The sequence below is a fragment of the Prionailurus bengalensis genome, chromosome E4 (assembly GCF_016509475.1).
Source record: "Prionailurus bengalensis isolate Pbe53 chromosome E4, Fcat_Pben_1.1_paternal_pri, whole genome shotgun sequence".
Taxonomy (NCBI): domain Eukaryota; kingdom Metazoa; phylum Chordata; class Mammalia; order Carnivora; family Felidae; genus Prionailurus; species Prionailurus bengalensis.
In genome coordinates, this window is record NC_057360.1 from 7,885,359 (window position 1) to 7,904,736 (window position 19,378).

Sequence of the window (19,378 nt, forward strand, 5' to 3'; positions counted from 1 at the left end):
AGTTGAATCTCCAAATGAGAACACCTTGATTGCAGACTTGTGAGACTTTGAACAGAGGACCCAGTTAAGCTGTGCCCAGAATCCTGATCCATGGAAACTGTGACATAATAAATGTGTTTCTTGAAGTTGTTAAGTTTAGGAAGAAAGAAATCTTGCCACTTGCAACAACGTGGGCAGACCTTGAGGGCATTATGCTAAGTTTTTAACTCAGACACAGAAAGACATGGTCTCATTTATATGAGGACTCAAAAGAAGCTGAAGTCAGAAACAGAGACTAGAATGGTTGTTTCCGGGGGATGGGGGATGGGAGAAGAGGGGAGATGCTGGCCAAGAGCACAAACTTCCAATTATAAGATGAATACATTCTGGGGATCATAGTTATAATCTGGCGATTATAGTTGAAAATGCTGCTTTATACACTTCAAAGTTGCTAAGGGAGTAGATCTTTCATGTTTTCACCACAAAAAAGAAACGGAAATTATGTGACATGATCGCAGTGTTAGCTAACCCCAGGGCGATAACCATTTTGACATAGATAAATGTACAAATTAATACGTTGTGTATCTTAAACTTACACAGTATGTTGTTTGTCAATAAAGCTGAGGGCAAACGTTGCCAAATTTGTGGGATATTTTTACAGCAGCTACAGAAAATGAACACAATTTTTTTAATCAAATTAATGGGAATGTCTATCATTCCTATTCTGCCAAGATTTTTTTCTTTTTAGAAGCAGAATAGCTATTGAATTTCCATCAAATGTCGTTTTTAATTTTTATGTTATTTTAAGATCAGGAGTCAGCAACCTTTTTCTGAAAAGGGCCAGGGAGTAAATATTGCAGACTCTGTCACAATATTCAGTTCTGTGGTTGTAGCACAGATGTAGTCACAGACAGTATGTGGATGCGAGGGTGTCACTGTGTTCCAAAAAACCTTGTTCACAAAACAATGGCCGTCCAGTTTGGCCCACGGGTCGTGGTTTGCTAACTTCTAATTAAGATTATTGTATTATTTTTTCTCCTTGAACTTGTTAAATGAAATTTGTTACGGGACTTTCTAATATTAAATTGCCTTTACTTTTTCTGGTGTAAATTCTACCCAGGAATGATTTTTTAATGCGCTGCTGGATGCAACTTGTTAAACTTTTATTTAGGACTTTAGCATTTGTATTAATAAGTAATATTGGCCTATAGTTCCCTGACATTTTATCTTTGCTCAAGTCATGTTATTTTAGTCTGGTAAAATGAGTTGGATAGCTTTTCAGCCTTTCCTAAATTGTACAAAAATGTGTATAATGTGGGAATTATGTAGTCTTTAAAGGCTTGATAGATTTTTTTTTTGTTTGCAGTTTTTCCCCAAAACTAATCGATTATTTCTTGTTTGATTGGTTTTTGGGGATTTGGGCTATCTTTTATTATTGGTTTATAATTTTATTATATTGGAATTTATTGAAATGTTCTTTTTAGCTTTATACACGTACAGTTTTCTGATGGCCCCACATATAGTTGAGAAGATGTGTCTTACCTATAACTTGGGTTCAAAGTTCTATTTTTATATATCTACTAGCTTATTATAAAAGATAGTCAAACCCTTTAAATCTTTTCATTTTGTCTATGGTATCTACTGATTAATAAAAAGAGCCTGATAATTTTTAATATTACTTTAAGTGCTTTGTATGCACATGTGCAATTTTTTAAAATTGTAAGCTACCTTAATCCTTTTAGAATAAGAAAAATCTGGGTTGTAAAAATATCTACAGAGTATAGTCTTCTGTGAGTTTAAACAAAGATCAGAGGCATCCTTTCTCCTTTGCCATAGTACATAGATCACTTCACCAAACATGCTTCTATGTGCAATGGTGGAAGGCATTCAATGATACATTGACAAAGAAGAGACTCAGGAAATGTAAGAGGTGGTCAACAATAATCCTTTTCTTTCTTCTCTATATTATATTTGTAATACAATGAAACAATTGAAAAGGAGTATTTCATTTAGAATGTAACAAAGGCAATTAACATCTTGGTTATTGTTATGGCATGTATGCTTCTATACCTATTAATAATACACTTAAACCTCTAACTCACTTTCAGTTAGGGATGGTGGCCACATCATTTTTTAAATTATTATTATTATTATTATTATTACTTTGAAAGAGAGAGAGCATGTGCAAGCAAGGAAGGGGCAGAGAGAGAAGAAGAGAGAATCCCAAGCAGGCTCCACACTGTCAGCACAGAGCCTGATGTGGAGCTTGATCTCACCAACTGTGAGGTCATGAACTGAGCTGAAATCAAGAGTCAGATGCTTAATGGACTGAACCACCCAGGCACCCTAATGGTGGCCATATCTTTATGGAATTTACACATACCATGTACACATTGTGAGCTTAACCCCTGTGGGAGTAAATTTTGATTAAATTATTCATCCTGAACAAGGAGAAATAATACCCAGATTTCATACAATGAACATGAGAAATGACTACCTCACACCAGTCTACAGACACATCAGGGTTGTTGCAGAGCTTCCTGTAAAAACATTTCACATCTTGATTCTTCACTTCTGGACCAAAGAGTTCCTCCACGGCTGCATAAAACTTGTCATAATCGATTGCATCTGCATCGTAACAAAGTGCAGGAACATCGTTATCAGACTCCAAGGACTATATTGCATTTCTCAGCTCCTTTTTCTATTTTCTAATCTATTTCATTATTTCAACCTATTAAAACCAGATTATGCTGCATTTTAAGGTTCTTTTAATTAGAAACAGAACTAGTTCCTTGATTAAAATATGAGAAGAAAATATTTTACTTTGGTGTTTAGTTTTTCCTCCAAAACTTATATTTCAACTATTTTAGGAGTTTTATTCAGGAATACAAAGATCGGAAGGTGAATTACTTCCTTCCTGTCGGGAAAATTTTTACCAATCAAGGGTGTCTGCTAGAGCCCATCTTCAAGGAAAGGGAGTAATTCTTGATAGGTTCTTTGAACCTATTTGGACACCACACACACACACACACACACCATACTTGAATATTGATTTTGCCAAACTTGGTGATTCACCTGGGAGCTACTGTTCTGTCTAAAGGCAAGAAGGAATTAGAAGCAAAGGTGCATTGAGAATTTGTTATGTGTGGGAACTAAGCTAGACACTGGAATTAGAATGCAAAATTAGATAAAAAAGTTCCCTTCCTCTGGGAATTTACGTCCTAGTGGAAGACACAGCAAATCAACAAGTAAACCAACAAATAAATTATTTACAGATTGTGATGGGCAAGACTAATTACTAGAGACAGACATTAGATTAATGGTTATCTAACGTGAGAGGTGACGGGACATGAGGAGACTCTGGGATGCTAGAAATGTTCTTTGTCTGGATCTGGTTGGCGGCTGCAGGTATGTTTACCAATGTCCAAATTTGCTGTGCTATATACTTAAATTAGTTGTGTTCTTTGGGCTCCAATGTGTGTATATTATACTTTAGGGGCAAAGTAAAAGTTATTAGGTATAGAGTGAGCTAAGTGCTATGAAGGAAACCAATGGGGAGCTATGAGAGAATTCTCTATCTATCAGTGTTGGTGGGCAGGGAAGCCTCTCTAAGGACACAAGTAAAAACAGTTAAGCTAAGACCTAATAAGCAAAAATAATTCAGCCATGTGTAAAGCTAGATAACAGCATTTTAGGCAGAGGCCAACCAAAGACTCATGTTCTGAGAAGGTCTATGGATATGGAGTATATTGAGGACAGGGAAAGCGCTGTGAGGTGAGATTACCAAGAAGGAGTGTTAAGCTGGAGTCAGTAGTTTGTAATTTATTCTAAACATGAGAGCAAGCATGATGGTAAGGTATTGCCTTAAACTTTTCTCAAAGCACACTGGCTGCTGTAAGGACAGCTATAAAGAGTGACAGCTATAAGAGTGACAGCTATAAACCTAGCAAGGGCTAGTGCATTAATCTGGGATTCAGGTAGTGGAGGCCTGGCCAGAAAGATGCACTAGCCAATGTACATCCTGGGCTGTCTTGGAAAGTCCAATTTATACTGATATTCTCAACTTAGTTAATAGTAACAACCCCTTTCACTCTTGAAAGTGTCCTCAATTGGATGATAAGTGATATAGGCACTGAGAGGTAGCACTGGTGATGGCGAGATATAGTTGGAAGTAGAATGACAAAGACTTATAGCTGATTGGAAGCTGTTGGGGGCAAGAGTGGGGAGTGAAGGACAAGCAGGATTCCAGAGCAACAGGTCTCATCCAGGGGAGGATTTGCCGTCTATCTCCCACAGGGACATTGGCAATGTTGACTGTGGACAATTTTGATTGTTGCAGTCAGGAATGGAAGTGCTATGTCATCTAGTAGGTAGAGGCCAGATATACTAACCATCCCACGATGCACAGGATAGCCCCTCTTTCACCCCACATACACATACACAGAACAAAGAATCATCCAGCCCCAAATGTCAATAGTGCCACAGTTGAGAAATCCTGTTCTAGAATGACACTCATGGTTTTGGTTTTAAAACTCAGCAAGTCTTGGTGTTATTTACCAAAACAGAAGCAACTGAGGAAGGACCATGGGTCTTGGAGGGGGGAGAATAAAGCATTCCCTCTTGGTCATATTAAATGTAAAATTCCTATGAGATATTCAAATAGTTTAGCTGCTTTAAATTCACACCATTGTGAGTATGATGTGTCTCCTTGTAAATGAGTCTCACTGTAAATGCCACTGGATGAGGATGATGAAACTTTCCTTTCCTGGGTGATTTTAATTCTCTCAGGTCACTGACAAGATGATCGAACAGTAATATTACACAGATGAATTCCTTGGGTGAATTCCTTGACATCATTTTTGAGATAGACACTGTTACATTAAAAACATTCTCTCTAGTTCTTAGCTTCTTGCCTATCATGAGAAGTAGACCCTATTTTCCAGTACTTATGAATAAATATGAATATATGCTAGTATTAGAAGTCTGATGAAAGTTAAGATTATATTTCTTCTTTCTCAATCTTTTAGGTCAGTCCCTCTCTCATAGAAGGAAATTTATCTGTACTTATTATTTTGTATCAAATCTATACTGTATATCTACATATCTATTGTACATTATACTGTGGGATATTATAGTATAATATTATATAAAATATATATTGCTATATATCTATTAAAATATATACATATTTACATATACATACACATAAACATATATACTATAGAGGAAGGAAGTTTTTCAATGTGGCTTTGTGATTGCAGGCTTTAAGTGAAAGCAAGGTTAACTTGTTTGCTTAGCACACATTTCAAGAGTACTTCCTGGATATAAGACTCTGGGCTAACCATAAGGTTATAAAGCCTTCAAAGCACTCACAGTTCAAGTGCTATGGCAAAGAAGAGGCAGGAACACACACATTTCAGCAGGTTAGGTGCAGCAGGGAAATTCCTTGAGATGGCAAGTTAACAGTGTGCTAAGGATGGCTTTGCCTGGGGAAAGTTCTGACAAAGAGATGACATTTGATTTGGGTCTTAAAAGATGAGCAAAAGTTATAGGCACAAAAAAGGGAGGAAAGGCACTCTACACTTGGGGAATGACACATGCAAAATCAGAGTCAGAAGTCATTGGGAATGCTGAAAAGTTAATATTAGGACAGAAAGTTTATGAAGGGACGTTCCAGGAGCTGAGGCTGGAAAGGTAGATTGAAGCATGGCTGAGAATAGCCCCGAATGTCAAGTTAACATATATGGACTTTATTTTTTTTTTAATTTTTTTTAATGTTTATTTTTGGGACAGAGAGAGACAGAACATGAACGGGGGAGGGGCAGAGAGAGAGGGAGACACAGAATCGGAAGCAGGCTCCAGGCTCCGAGCCATCAGTCCAGAGCCTGACGCGGGGCTGGAACTCACGGACCGTGAGATCGTGACCCGAGCCGAAGTCGGACGCTTAACCGACCGAGCCACCCAGGCGCCCCAACATATATGGACTTTAAAGCTGAGTTAATAAGCCAGCAATGTGGCAGTTTAAAAAAAAATTAAAAGAATAACTCTTGGGGCACCTGGGTGGCTCAGTTGGTTGAGCATCCCACTCTTGATTTTGACTCAAGTCATGATCCCAGGGTTGTGGGATCGAGCCTTGGTTTCCAGCTGAGCATGGAACCTGGTTAAGATTCTCTCTCCTCCTTTCCTCCTCTCCCCCACTCATGTTCTCTTTCTCTCTTTGTCTAAAAAAATGCAAAAATAAGGCAATAACACTTGGCAAGAAGACTATTATATTGAAAGGCTGTTGTAATAACCCAAGAGTGAGATACCATCATGAAATAGTCAAAGGTTATAGCAAGATATCTGGCTCAGGAGACTATGTAGGTGGAGTCTCTGTTTTAAGGTTGATAGAGAACACAGGCAAGGCTCAAAAAAAAAAAAAAAAAAAAAAGGAGGCAAAGAAAGAATGGGAAAGGGAAAAAAAGAGAGGTGTGATGAGACATGCAGAAGGAGACAGTTTCTGGAAGCAGAGGCAGCAAGCTGCTAATGCAGTGAAATAGCCAAGTAAGCTGGAAAATGAAAACAATTGATTGAATTCGGCAGCCGTATTAGGTGATGAAATACCTCGGTAAGAGCATTTTCAGCAAAGTGATGAGAGAAGTCAGACTTGAGTAGATTGAAAATTAAGTGGTGACACTGTGGGGAAATTTAGTGGTGAATCAAGGGAAAGGCATACAGTGGCAGCTTATAGGGAAGAACAAGTCAAGGTCAGGACGTTTGGGTGTATTTTTAGTTTGAGAGGACAAAGCTAAAAAAAAGGAGATTTTGAAGTTGTTGCAGTAGAGTGATAGCTTTGGAGAAGAGGAGGGATAGAAGAATGACAGGTGCTGGTTTGGGAAACTCAGAAGTGGAATAAAGGGAGTTTGAGAGAATTCTTGTCTTTTGGCATTGCTTTTTCTTATGATGATGTAAGCTTGGCCAAGGGGAGCTGAGATCCAGACAGGATTCAACAAAAGTGGTAAGGGTTTGGAAAATCAATTACAGATAAATTACAGGTAGACTGGGGAAAATTTTTTTAACTATATAAAAAATTAAAAAATAAAAGTTTTGTCTACAGGTTTTAGAAAGCTCAGCCAAGTTCACAATCATCTAAATACTACATCCAGAAGCCCTGAGTCTTAGCTCTAACACATAGAGGTTGAGTGACTTGGGCAGATGTACCTGTACTTCCCATCCTTTAACAAGTAAAGTGGGGGTGATAGCAATAACAGTAATATTTGTTGTGAGAATCAATTAAATTATATTTATTAAGGTGATTTACAAATTATTAAACACTATTCAAATAATACCAGTTTTGTGTTTGAATATGGAAAGTCAACAATTTAACTCATTTGTGGCTGTCCAGCCTGGCACGTTAAGAGGCTGGCCATGCTGACCCCTTTGCAATTGTATGGGCTCTGCTGCTTTTCTTGTAACAGCAGGATTTGTTCCATTAGTCTTTTACTCTGCTGTTAAGCCTTATTTGTCACTGCTGTCCTCAGTGCCCCGAAGTTGTCCCCTTGAGTCCTGACCATGGTGGTGTACTTTCCATTCTGTGTTGGTATTCCTGCTGTTAATGATCCTGGCAGACCACTGCCTACCTTGTTCCCCTTACCTTGGCATACTCCAAATTATTCCAGCCTAGAGACATAAGGGGAGGCCCAGGCAGTGAACAAAAGTTTCAGAAAAACTTTGCCCTGCTTATGACTGTCTTTATGGTCTCATGATACCCTTAAGAGGTGGCAGGGCAGCTTCTATGGCTCGCTAATGGTCACTGTGCACTACTGGGAATCCCAGGTCAACCAGCAAGACATCAGAGGTAGACCCCACAGAAGAATGCTTAGATGCCACTTAATGAAACCCCTTAATTTTACTTTTGATGTCTCAAACTTAGGTTCAAGGAAATGAACAAAGCTTCCCCAGGACGACTTAGCTAGTTAGGGACAGAGTCAGAACTCAGGCCTCCCGTTCAATGTCTTTGCTATTAAGCAACATTGCTTCTCTTTGATGGCTTAAAACATTGGACAGTTCTAACCACAGACCCAATTGGGTGCCCTATAATCACTGATCTTACCTTCTTTTTGTATAAACAGGCCTGCTCTTTCATCTCTTTTCTGGGCTGCTACATGTTCAATCAATTTTTCAAACCCTTTCAAGGCTGTCTTGAAATTGCTAATCTGAAGTGCAGTGCTTAAATGCTTTTCTTCCTTGATATCCATAGGGACATAGGGTTATTTATTTCTGTACAGAAATAAATAGCACAAATTTGCCAACTTGGAAAACCTTCCAGTTGGTACAGTGCCTCCCTGCTGTCTCAGTTTTGTCCCAGGTCTCATTCCTTCGGTCTTAAAATCCCATACTGTGGGTAGGAGTCAGAGTCGTCACTAGGATGTTAGCAGGGAGGAACGCTGACTTAATCTAATGCATTTCATATATGCAAACATTTCAGTAAGTATCCTGACCTCATAATGTTACCAGTGTCCTTCATTGCATCATAATATCTCTGTCACCTCCCCTTCCTTCATAAGGAGGGCATTAAGCTTTCCTTCCCCACAAACTGTGTGCGGGCGTGTGTGTGTGTGTGTGTGTGTGTGTGTGTGTACACTGTCTGGAGGGAAGTCGAATAGGTAAAGGCCAGTGAAAGAAACTTGGCATTACTTTCCCTCTCCTAGATCTCTTCCTACCTCAAACCATCTGCCTTCCTCAAAATGCTGTGGAGAGTCACCTTACCACTCATTCTTGTAGCTTTGCTGGATATGGAACCAAAAACTTCTCAAGATGAAGGTATATTTCAGCATTTGTCATTTCGGTCCCAAATAAAGTTATCTTTAGAGGTCCTAGGGAATAAAGAAGTTTCTTCTTCCTTTATGCATTGACCTTCAGTTGGAAGTGATCAAGTGAGGCAGGAGTGGGGAAGGGGTAGTTTTTGATTGAGAGGAAAGTTCTTCAAGATGTTATTAGTTGAATGCAGCATGGGGAATATAGTCAATAATATTGTAATGATATAGGATGGTAACAGGTGATAGCTACACTTATAATGGTGAGCATTGAGTAATGTCAAGCCACATGTTGTACACCTGAAATGAATACGACATTGTTTGTCAACTATACTTCAGTAAAACAAAACAAAACAGAAAACCCTGACCAGCCCTTCTCAAACTATCAAGGTCATGAGAAATGAGGAATGTCTGAGAAACTATCACAGTCAAGAGAAGCCTAAGGAGATTTGATTACTCAGTGTAACATGGCATCCTGGTTGGGATCCTGGAACACAAAAAGACATTAGGTAAAAACTAAAGCAATCTGGCTAAGCTGGGCCTTTAGTTATTAGCGAGTATCAAAACTGTTTCCTCAGTTGTAACAAGTACACTAGTACAAGATGTTAATAAAAAGAGAAACTGGGTGAGAAGGTATATGGGAACTGTCTGCACTATCTTCTGTTTTTCAGTAAATCAAAAACTGTTCTAGAGGGGTGCCTTGATGGCTCAGTTGGAAGAAGATGTGATGCTTGATCTCGGGATCATGAGATTGAGCCCCATGTTGGGTGTACAGATTGCTAAAAAATAAATAAACTTGAAAAAATAAAGTACATTTACAAGGTGAAATGGTTTCCCCGAGCTAGTCTAAAAAGATGATACAAGAGAAGGCATCCTGATATCACTCCTCCATGTGCCTGTCTCTTGAGTCACATTCCTGAAGCCTGGACTGATGCCATCTGTGTATCAGGGCATAGCTGTCATACTGCTCTCCACCTTTGCCATCATTTGGGAAATTTCCTTATCCAATCTCCTATGCCTTTCTTGTTATTCCCTCATTTTGGTGGCTTACGTACAAAAATAGTGCCTGGGAAATACATTTTTTTTTAAATTTTTTTTTAACGTTTATTTATTTTTGAGACAGAGAGAGACACAGCATGAACGGGGGAGGGGCAGAGAGAGAGGGAGACACAGAATCGGAAGCAAGCTCCAGGCTCTGAGCCATCAGCCCAGAGCCCGACGTGGGGCTCGAACTCGCGGACCGCGAGATCCTGACCTGAGCTGAAGTCGGGCACTTAACCAACTGAGCCACCCAGGCGCCCCGGAAATACATTTTTGTTATACCTTGCATGTTTGAAAATATTCTTAACCTTCTCTTGCATTTGATTGATATTAGGTTGGGTATAGAATTCTAGGTTGGAAATCACTTTCATTTAATATTCTGAAGATTTTATTCCACTGTATTTTGTTTCTCATGTTGTTACAAGAAGTATTTTCAGATCAGTTTCTGCTGCTAATCATAAGCTAGTCTATCCCGGATTCTTTGTACATAACTTGTTTTTATCCCCTGCCCCTTACACACATGCACACACAGGAAGCTAATACATGTTCTTTTTCTCTCAAGTGTATAAAAATTTCACTACAGTGGGTATTGGTGTGGAGATCTCTCTCTCTCTCTCTCTCTCTCTCTCTCTCTCTCTTTCTCTCCCTCCCCCTCTCTCTCTCTGCTTTTAAGGGCAAGGTTCTAAGTGAAATTTCATTTTTAAACACATGTATGCATTTGTTTAAACATCTGCATTGGGGAAGGGGAATGTGGACAGATACACAGTTTATACATCAAGCTGATTCCTACGCATCTGAGGAGGTATATGCACTAGGAGAACTGACATTCAGAACTGAAGACATGCAAGATTCTCTCTCTCCCTCTCTTTTTTAATTCAACTACATTCATTAAATTATGTTTCATAAGGCAGGAAAAGATGCAGCTATATTTGGCAAGATATTTCTGTAAGGGCTCTGTTTCCCACCAGGGACCAAGGTTAGAGAGAGTAGGGAAGCATGCATCCCAGTCCTTGGAAGTTTACTTGATTGTGCAAGTGTTGAAGTTCCCTCTCACATGACATGTGTATGATGCGGAAGGCTGGGGGTTATCAGTGATCCCATGCAAGAATGACAGATAAAACATGTCTCCATTCCCCCTCACTGCCCCCTTGTATTTTATAAAGGATTTGCTTGGAATATAGGGACATGGATGATTTAATGCTCCAGTGTAGGAAGATATTAAAATGGACCCCTTGATGCCTTGGAAGGGGTCCCACAATACAACTGAAGAACTCCCCCATTCTAAAGGACAGGGCTGCACAGTCCATGCAGGAAGATGCACAGAGATACTGGGAAGCCAGTTCTGCAGGTAGTAGCTCATTCTCACCTTCAAACTACTGAAGAGAAGGTAGTTTCTTAGGAGATCGAGGAGAGCACTAGTTAACAGTTCCTTGGAATTTCAGAGCAGTCAAAGGGCCGAGACTTTTCTCGATTTCTTTCTACCCAGTGGGCACCAGAGGGGAGAAACTGAGGCTGGCCAGTTCTCCACAGCAGTCCACACCCAGAATTTGGTGTGACTAGAATGCATACATTTCGAGAGGAGTAGATGCTAGACTCTGAGGGCCCCTACTGGAGAAGACTGCCTGCACGGTCTGGGGGCCCTAACCAGGGTCCTAGGGGGAGATGCAAGCAGACAGCTGACAAAGGCATTACCTCTGTCAAGGGACTTGTGAGAGAAAGATCTCTGTCACTTCAGGTCCTCAAAAGAACCCACGAATCACCCTAGAAAATGACAGCACTTAAAATCTGCCACAATCTGAGGGTGCCAACATCAGATGACAACTTTACCAATCAAGGAAGACAGGCTTTGGAACCTCATAAAACATCATTCAAAAGCAGTTAAAGAACAGGTGCAGAGAAGACATTTGAAATCAGTAATGGGAGAGAGTAAAGTTACTTCCTGCTTACACCTGCTGAGTCCAGCTTGCTCAATAAGCTGGTTGCATCTGTTTCCTTTTCCTACTCTGAGAAATGCAGGCACAATTTGCATCTACTTTTTTATTGTGAAAATATACATAACATAAAAGTGTACACAAGTCAGTGGCTTGAAGCACACTTACAATGTTATGCAACCATCACCACTGTCTATTTCAGAACTTTTTCATCATCCCAAACTGAAGCTCTGTGATCTTAACCACTAACTCCCAATTCCTCCCACCTCAGTCCTCAGCCCCTGACTTTCCATCTCCATGAATTTGCCTATTCTAGGTACCGCATGTAAGTGGAATCATACAATATTCGTCCTTCTGTGTCTGACTTATTTCACTTAGCATAATTTTTTCAAGGTTTATCCATGTTGTAATGTACTAGAAATTCTTTCCTTTCTATAGACTGAATACGATTCCATTTTATGCCACATTTGGTTTATCCATTTGTCTGATAATGGACATGTGGTTCATTTCTACATTTTGGTTGCTATGAACATCAGTGTACAAATATCTGTTGAAGTCCCTGCTTTCAATTCTTTTGGAGATTAGATAGATAGATATATGTAATTACTGGATCATACGATAATCCTATGCTTAACTTTTTGAGGAGCTGCCACACTGTTTGCATAGTGGCTACACCATCTTACATTCTCAGCAGCAGCACACCAGGGTTATAATTTCTCCACATCCTTGCCAACACTTATTATTTTCCATTTTTTGTTTTAGTTTTTACTTTTTGAGAATAGCCATTCTAGCAGGTGCGAAGTGATATTTCATTGTGGGTTTGATTTGCATTTCTGTAGTGACTAATGATATTGAGCATCTTTTTATGCACCTGTTGGCCATTTGTATATCTTTGAAGGAATGTCTATTTAAGTCCTTTGCCCATTTTTGAATTGGGCTGCTTGGGGTTTGTTGTTGTTGTTATTGTTGAGTTGCAGGAGTTCTTTTTATATTCTATATATTAATCCTTCATAGATCTATGATTCACAAATATTTTATTGACTGTCATTTCACTCTCTTGATAGTGTCATTTGATGCACAAAAGTTTTAAATTTTGTTGGAGTTCATTTATGTATTTTTTCTTATGTTGCCTATGCCTTTGGTGCCATATTGAAGAAATCATTGCCAAAGCCAATGCAATGAAGACTTTTCTCCTATGTTTTCTTCTAAGAGTTCTATAGTTTTAGTGTTTAAGTTTAGTGGTTTGCTGCTTTTTGAGTCAATTTTTCTAAATGGTATAAGAGAAGGGTCCAACTTGATTTTTTTTGTTTGTTTGTTTTTTGTTTGCATTTGGACATCCGGGTTTCCTACCACCATTTGTTGGAAAGACTTTCCTTTCCCCATCGAATGGTCTTGACAGCCTTGTCAAAAATCAATTGACCATATACGTGAAGGGTTATATCTTGACTATTCTGTTCCATTGATCTATGTCTGTCCTTATGCACTTGCTTATTCTGTTCCATTGGTCTATGTCTGTCCTTATGCACTTGCTTTTTAAGGTGTGGTATTTTGCCATCTCCTATCATAACATACTTCTGAAAATAAATAAAAATATATATCATTATTGACAATATAAATCATATTTCTGGTATTAGTCTGCTTCTGTTGAGTATAATAAATATCTTTAGCAGTTAATAGTATTATCATAATGACTCTATCAAAATCCTTACACATTTGCCAAAAGCCTCTTACTCCTTTTTTTCCTTCCTTGCTATTATTCTTCTTCCATATAGGTTTCCCTGGACTTTACTCTGAGAGAGTAAAAGCAAAAGTCCTTTTATTAAAATGGCCATGGCCCTGCATGATCTGCCCAATCACTGGTCACCCATATTTCTGCCCTCATTTCTTAATTCCCCTCTGCTCCAGCCACATCGGTTTCCTTGTTTTTCCTCCAAAATTCTAAGAACAGTCCTAACCCAGTACATGCTCCCTGTGCTTGCAGAACTTAGCATGGCTATCCATAACCATTTGTACAAAATAATCTTTTCGCTCTCTCCCCCATACCCTTTCTCTGCCTTATTTTTTTCTTTATGGCACATATCAGCATCTGACACACTACACATGTACTTACTTGGTTATTATCTATCCCAACACTACCAGAATGTAAGCTTTGTGAGGGCAGGGACTCAGCAACCAATGAACGAACGAACGAACGAATGAATGAATGCTTTAGAAAAAAATATAGTGAGCCCTTTATTCATTCAACAAATATTTATTGAGAACTTACTGTAGACTAGATAGGAAGTGTGATGAAAACATAGTGAACATTAAACATATTAAACATATAGAACTTGTTAAATGTTTGCATACATCTAAAATATAAAATTATATGAGGGGCGCCTGGGTGGCTCAGTCAGTTGAGTGTCCGACTTTGGCTCAGGTCATGATCTCACAGTTCGTGGGTTCCAGCCCCGCATCAGGCTCTGTGCTGACAGCTCAGAGCCTGGAGCCTGCTTCAGATTGTGTCTCCCTCTCTCTCTGCTCCTCCCCTGTTCACATGCTGTCTCTCTCTCTCAAAAATAAAGATTAAAAAAAATTTTAAATTAGATGAATTTTTTAAAGGTGTGGATGGGTTAATAAGTCTCATAGATGACAAATCCAGATTAGAATCTTTAAAGACAAATCAAGGTTTTGAGGGCGGAACCCTCCTCCCCTCCCCCCCCTCACCCCCCCCCCCCCCCCAGCTACTGCTCAATGCACCAGGGTGGAGAGATCACCCCGCCCTATTTGATTCTGCATTTCCAGGGAATTTAGAATGGGGGTTCAGTGACACTAGTGATTTTCTACTGGTCTTTTGAACAGGGGTAGCAGGGGTAAACACCCTCATAGAGGACAATTCCTTTGCCCTTCCACACTGTGCTTGTCACCAGCACCCAGGGCCACCTTCAGGTCTGGCTCAGGACTGTGGTCCTCCTGTGGGACCTTGTTAGAGGCTGTGCAGGGACAGTGGTGCAGCCTTCGCAGACTATGATCACGTTCACAACCTATATTTGACTTGTACTATATTTTCATGGCTACTGGGGAAAAGGCCAAGTGGAAAATGTGTGTTCTAAATATAGCACCTACCTCTCTATAGCAGCTAGATTTAGGTTGAAGCTTTGAGAGCACAGCCTGGATGGTCACCACCAGTGAAGAGCTTTGGCAGGCCTCAGTAACAGGACAGGAAGGACAACGATGGCGGGCCTAGGGGTCCAGCCTGGGGCTCACTTACCTGTGTGAGATGAGAGTATGTTGTGGGCTAGCAGTAAGTTATTACAGCTTCCTGGGATGGTGAGAAACCCAAGATGGGAGGCCCTCACCTACCCTCTCATTAGCTTGTGTTAGGCGCAGGCGCTCATAAATGTTTATAAATGAGAAAATGCACGGGTGAATTGGGTGCATGGGTGTGATGCTTTCAAGCCGGGTGCAGGGAGATGGGATGTGCGGAGCCACTGCGGTGGATTTGCCTCCCTACTGCCTTCTCCTCCCTGCTCGCCTACTGCTGTCCACTAGTGCGGGCACACGCTGGGGCAGTGGGTGCTGGGGCCAGGAAACAGAGTCCGGAGGCCCAGCTGCGAGCAAAGCAGAGGCTATGCCAGAGGTGAGCTGCGGAAAAGCGCCCGAAGGAGGGGGCGAGGTTATGAGGAGGTTGAGAGCGCGCGGAGCCGCAGGGAACTAGACGCTCAGAGGGGCGGGGGTGTAGGGGGCGGAGCTATACGGGCGCGCGGCGCGGAAGAGGGCGGGGCTACGAGAGGGAGCTAGAGGTGTGGGGATCGGCGGGAACGCACCACGCGGGGGATAGGGGCGGGGCTACAGGAGAGGGCCTCGGGGGAAGGGGGCGGGGCCTCGGGGGAGCGGGGAGGGGCGGGAACGCGACGCGCGGGGTAGGGGGAGGGACTACAGTGGCGGGCCGGGCGGAAGGGGCGGAGGAGGGCGGCCTCTGGTGACGTGTCGAGGTCCTGGCGCGCACAATGGCCGGGGCGGGCGGTGGAGCCCGAGCCCCACCCAGTGCGGAGCGTGCCGCGGCCCGCGCAGGAGGCTGAGCGCCGCGGCCGCCGAGCGCGCCGGCGCCGGGCCATGTACTCGGGGAACCGTAGCGGCGGCCAGGGCCACTGGGAGGGCGGCGGGGCCGCGGGCGCCGAGGGGCCGGGACCGGCGGGGACGCTCAGCCCCGCGCCGCTGTTCAGCCCGGGCACCTATGAGCGCCTGGCGCTGCTCCTTGGCTCTATCGGGCTGCTGGGCGTCGGCAACAACCTGCTGGTGCTTGTCCTCTACTACAAGTTCCAGCGGCTCCGCACTCCCACCCACCTCTTGCTGGTCAACATCAGCCTCAGCGACCTGCTGGTGTCCCTCTTCGGGGTCACCTTTACCTTCGTGTCCTGCCTGAGGAACGGCTGGGTCTGGGACACCGTGGGCTGCGTGTGGGACGGGTTTAGCAGCAGCCTTTTCGGTGAGTTGGGCTGGGAGGAAAGCATCCTCCCCTCCGAAAACTTCCCGTTCCCTGCATCGCCACCATCTCTGCGCGTCCCCTGGCCACCCAGCCCACTCCCAGTTCCTCCCCGCGCGGCCTCCCCTCCAGCCCGCCCTGCAGTTCAGCTCCCGCGCCGGCCTCGCCTCCGCTCGTCCGCCCCGCGCCGCATGGCTTTTCCTTCCTCCTTCCTTCACCTCCTCTCGGCCTGCGGCGGCCCCGGCTCTGTGCCTGTGGCCGCCCCTCTCCAACGCAGCCGGCCCGGCTTCAGCCCCAGCTCCTTCCCAGCTCCCTCCAGCCACTGTCCAGTTCATCTCATTTCTCTGTTTTCACCTCCCGATATAATTCAACAGGCCACGAAACAGCGGCTTTACACTTTGAGGAAAGAAACGAGGGGCTGTAGAGTCAACAGATTCAAGAAAAAGTAACTCATGAAAGCTGGAGAGGGGGATGAGAAGAGATTTAATTCATTCAATATTGTTTTCTAAAATGAGAAGTAGAAATGTAGCCGAGTGGCAGTGTGTATTTCTTTTCTTTAATTCTGCTCATTAGCAGATGTAAACCTTTGAATGCTTCCTAGGAAGTGAAAGAGCTTCATTCAGGTCTTCAGAATGCAAATTGACTTGTGGCTCATAAGCTATTTTGACTATATTTTACCTCCTTAGTGGTTCCAGCACACCAAAATCTAAGGTGAGATTACATCTGGCTCTGAGAATCCCACCCTAGATGGACAAATAATTAGCTGTGCAGCCAGTAGATTTCATTAAAGTAGAACTTGATTGTTAAAATGAAGATTTATTTCAACAATATTCCTAATCCTGTGGAAGATTCAAGTCTCACCGAGACTTGACATTTTGAAGGATGATTTACCCAATGTATCGTTGAGGACATGATTTTCGAAGCTTGGCAAGTACCTTTTTGTGTGTGCTCCAGGAATTTCATTTGTACAGGCTGTGAAATGACAATGTGTATTTCTCAGGTCTTAAAGTTCCTTAAAAAAAAAAAAATCCTGAAATGTATTGATAATTTATTACTGCTTTTATCTTGGCAGGTTTTTGAGAACAAAATCTTTGCAGCATTATCAGAAATTTTCTTATTCACCAATCTCCTATGTTGTGGCAAATCCAAATATTTGATATAACTCACTCTTTGGTATTGTAAAGGAAACCAGAAAAAAAGTAATAGAAATCATGATTTCATTTATTTGATTGGTTCAGTGATTCTAATATTCCAATACTACTTCCCCCCTCCTCAATAAGCATTAATGTGAGAATTTCATTTATACAAAGATTTGAAACTTGGGAGGGGGCTGTTAAGTGTATGTAGGTGGTAATATAGATGGCTAGGTGATTATATTATTTATATTTAAAATACCTGCCAGGCAATTTTTTAGGCAGGCTAAGTTTTCAGAAAGAGGGTGATCGAAGCTTAATTGTGAAGTATCATCAGTAACGCTCCCTGAGATGGGCAACAGGTGTTTGATCACAGACATGAAATTTCTTATTTCCAAGAAGTGCTGTTTATGTGCTGGGAAGTTCTGTTTCTACCTGGACTTTGTGCCTGGGGCTTTAAAAACAGGGTGTGTGGAGTTCTTTATTAGTGCTAGCCTTCTCCCTCTTCCTTATCTCCTCTCTGTGACCTCACTCTGCTGCTGCGTCTCCTTCTCTTCCATTGCTTTTTCCTCCTTCATTCCTCTCCCTGCTCAGGTCCCATCCTAGTCAGAAGGGATTATCTAAAACTGGTAGAAACGTTCACCACATGGTGTTTTGACTTCTGTGTTTCTCTGGGCATACAGTTACGCTTTCGACCATGACTTTATCCCTGTTTTTAAATTAGAGGTGGAAACTCTGGGCTAAGAGATTCAGAGACTTGTTCAAGCCCTGGGAGACAAGTCAACAGTGGAGTTATGATAGAACTTAAAAAGTTCTTAGCCAGGATTAAGAATTTCTTTGCATGAAGTAAATTCCAAGGATTGTGCTCCTAGATAAGAGTTAAAGTCGAAGAAAGGGAGGGTACGTCCCCCCCCCCCCCATTCTCCCTGAGCAAGAACTAACATGGAGTGTTGTAGGGGGAGGAAATTTAAAAATTCCCAAAGTGGCTGCTTGTTTCCACTGCCCTATCAAGTGGAAAGCCCACTGGCCTGATGACACGAGAGTGGGTTCTGCTCTGTCGCCTGGCTAACCGATTGTATGGAGTTTCCCAGTCACTAAACTCTCCTGCCATCAGTTTTGTTATGTCATGGAGGAGTGAGCTAAATGTTCTTTAAGGTGGTTCTGTCCTATGTGCTTGGTGTTTTGAGGACTCTTTGGACATCTGTGGGTTAGAAGGTGCCTGGTTTTAGCACTTAGGCTTTGTATCTTCTGCTCTGTCTCCTAAGCCAATAATAAGCACATGGTGTGGTTACACTTCCTCATATACCTTCCTGGGTTCTGTCTTCCTCTGCACACCCTGCTGGAAGAAAGCAGGGTAAGTAATGCATACATACATGTATGAACAGGCTGGGCGGCTGCCTCATTTCACCGCTCAGTTCCTGTTTTTTCAGGGAATGCTGACAGCAAGTAGAATCCCTGATATTCTTGAGGCAGAGGCTTTGACTAGACAGGACTGTTAAGATCGCCATTTCACTTAAACTGACCAGTCCATTCAGTGAACTAGTCGATTTAATCCAATTTTCGGTCGAATGGCTTGTTTTACAAATGTCCAAGGTAATTTGTCATCTTAGCCTAGGCAGGCCCATTTAGTACTGATCTAGATTTCAGTGAGTGTACTGGTAGGGAACATTAGTGTTCAAAGAACGCCCCCTCTAGCTGCACGATGACGATGACGGCTGAGACATCACATGGTGTATATATAGTGTGTCAGCCTGAAAACTGCCAGGGCAGTATGCCTTACACCCCCTTCGCTGTTGCCCCTTTAGCCACACAAATGTTCTGTGCATGGTGTATAACCAGCGTTATGCCAGAAGTTAACGGGGGGGGGGGGTGGTTTCTTCACTGCCACCTCCCACCCCCTCCAAAAATCCAAATAACATATTAATCTTAGCAGAGGATGTTTAGATAGGCCTTTATCTTGGGATACAGAGATTCAGGGTCACAGAGCCAGAGGCTGGCAAAATGCAAGCCACCTCATGCTCACTTGGATTTCAC

General features: G+C 42.2%; 2 protein-coding genes across 3 annotated transcripts in view; one reads left to right on the top strand and one right to left on the bottom strand.

Moving 5' to 3' along the window:
• Positions 1-8,777, bottom strand: part of WDR64 (WD repeat domain 64) — a 150,295-nt gene extending 141,518 nt beyond the window's left edge. Inside the window, exons 1-2 of the mRNA XM_043568636.1 lie at positions 8,072-8,777; positions 2,477-2,607 (exon numbers count right to left, since the gene is read on the bottom strand). Of these exons, the coding sequence (XP_043424571.1) occupies positions 2,477-2,607; positions 8,072-8,216 (276 nt within the window). The 5' untranslated portion in view covers positions 8,217-8,777. The remainder of the gene's footprint in view (positions 1-2,476; positions 2,608-8,071) is intronic.
• Positions 8,778-15,738: 6,961 nt separating this feature from the next.
• Positions 15,739-19,378, top strand: part of OPN3 (opsin 3) — a 43,745-nt gene continuing 40,105 nt past the window's right edge. The window contains exon 1 of one of the 2 annotated variants that reach the window (XM_043568634.1): positions 15,739-16,214. In XM_043568634.1, the coding sequence (XP_043424569.1) occupies positions 15,842-16,214 (373 nt within the window). In that variant the 5' untranslated portion in view covers positions 15,739-15,841. The remainder of the gene's footprint in view (positions 16,215-19,378) is intronic. The other variant, XM_043568635.1, reaches the window with a different exon arrangement.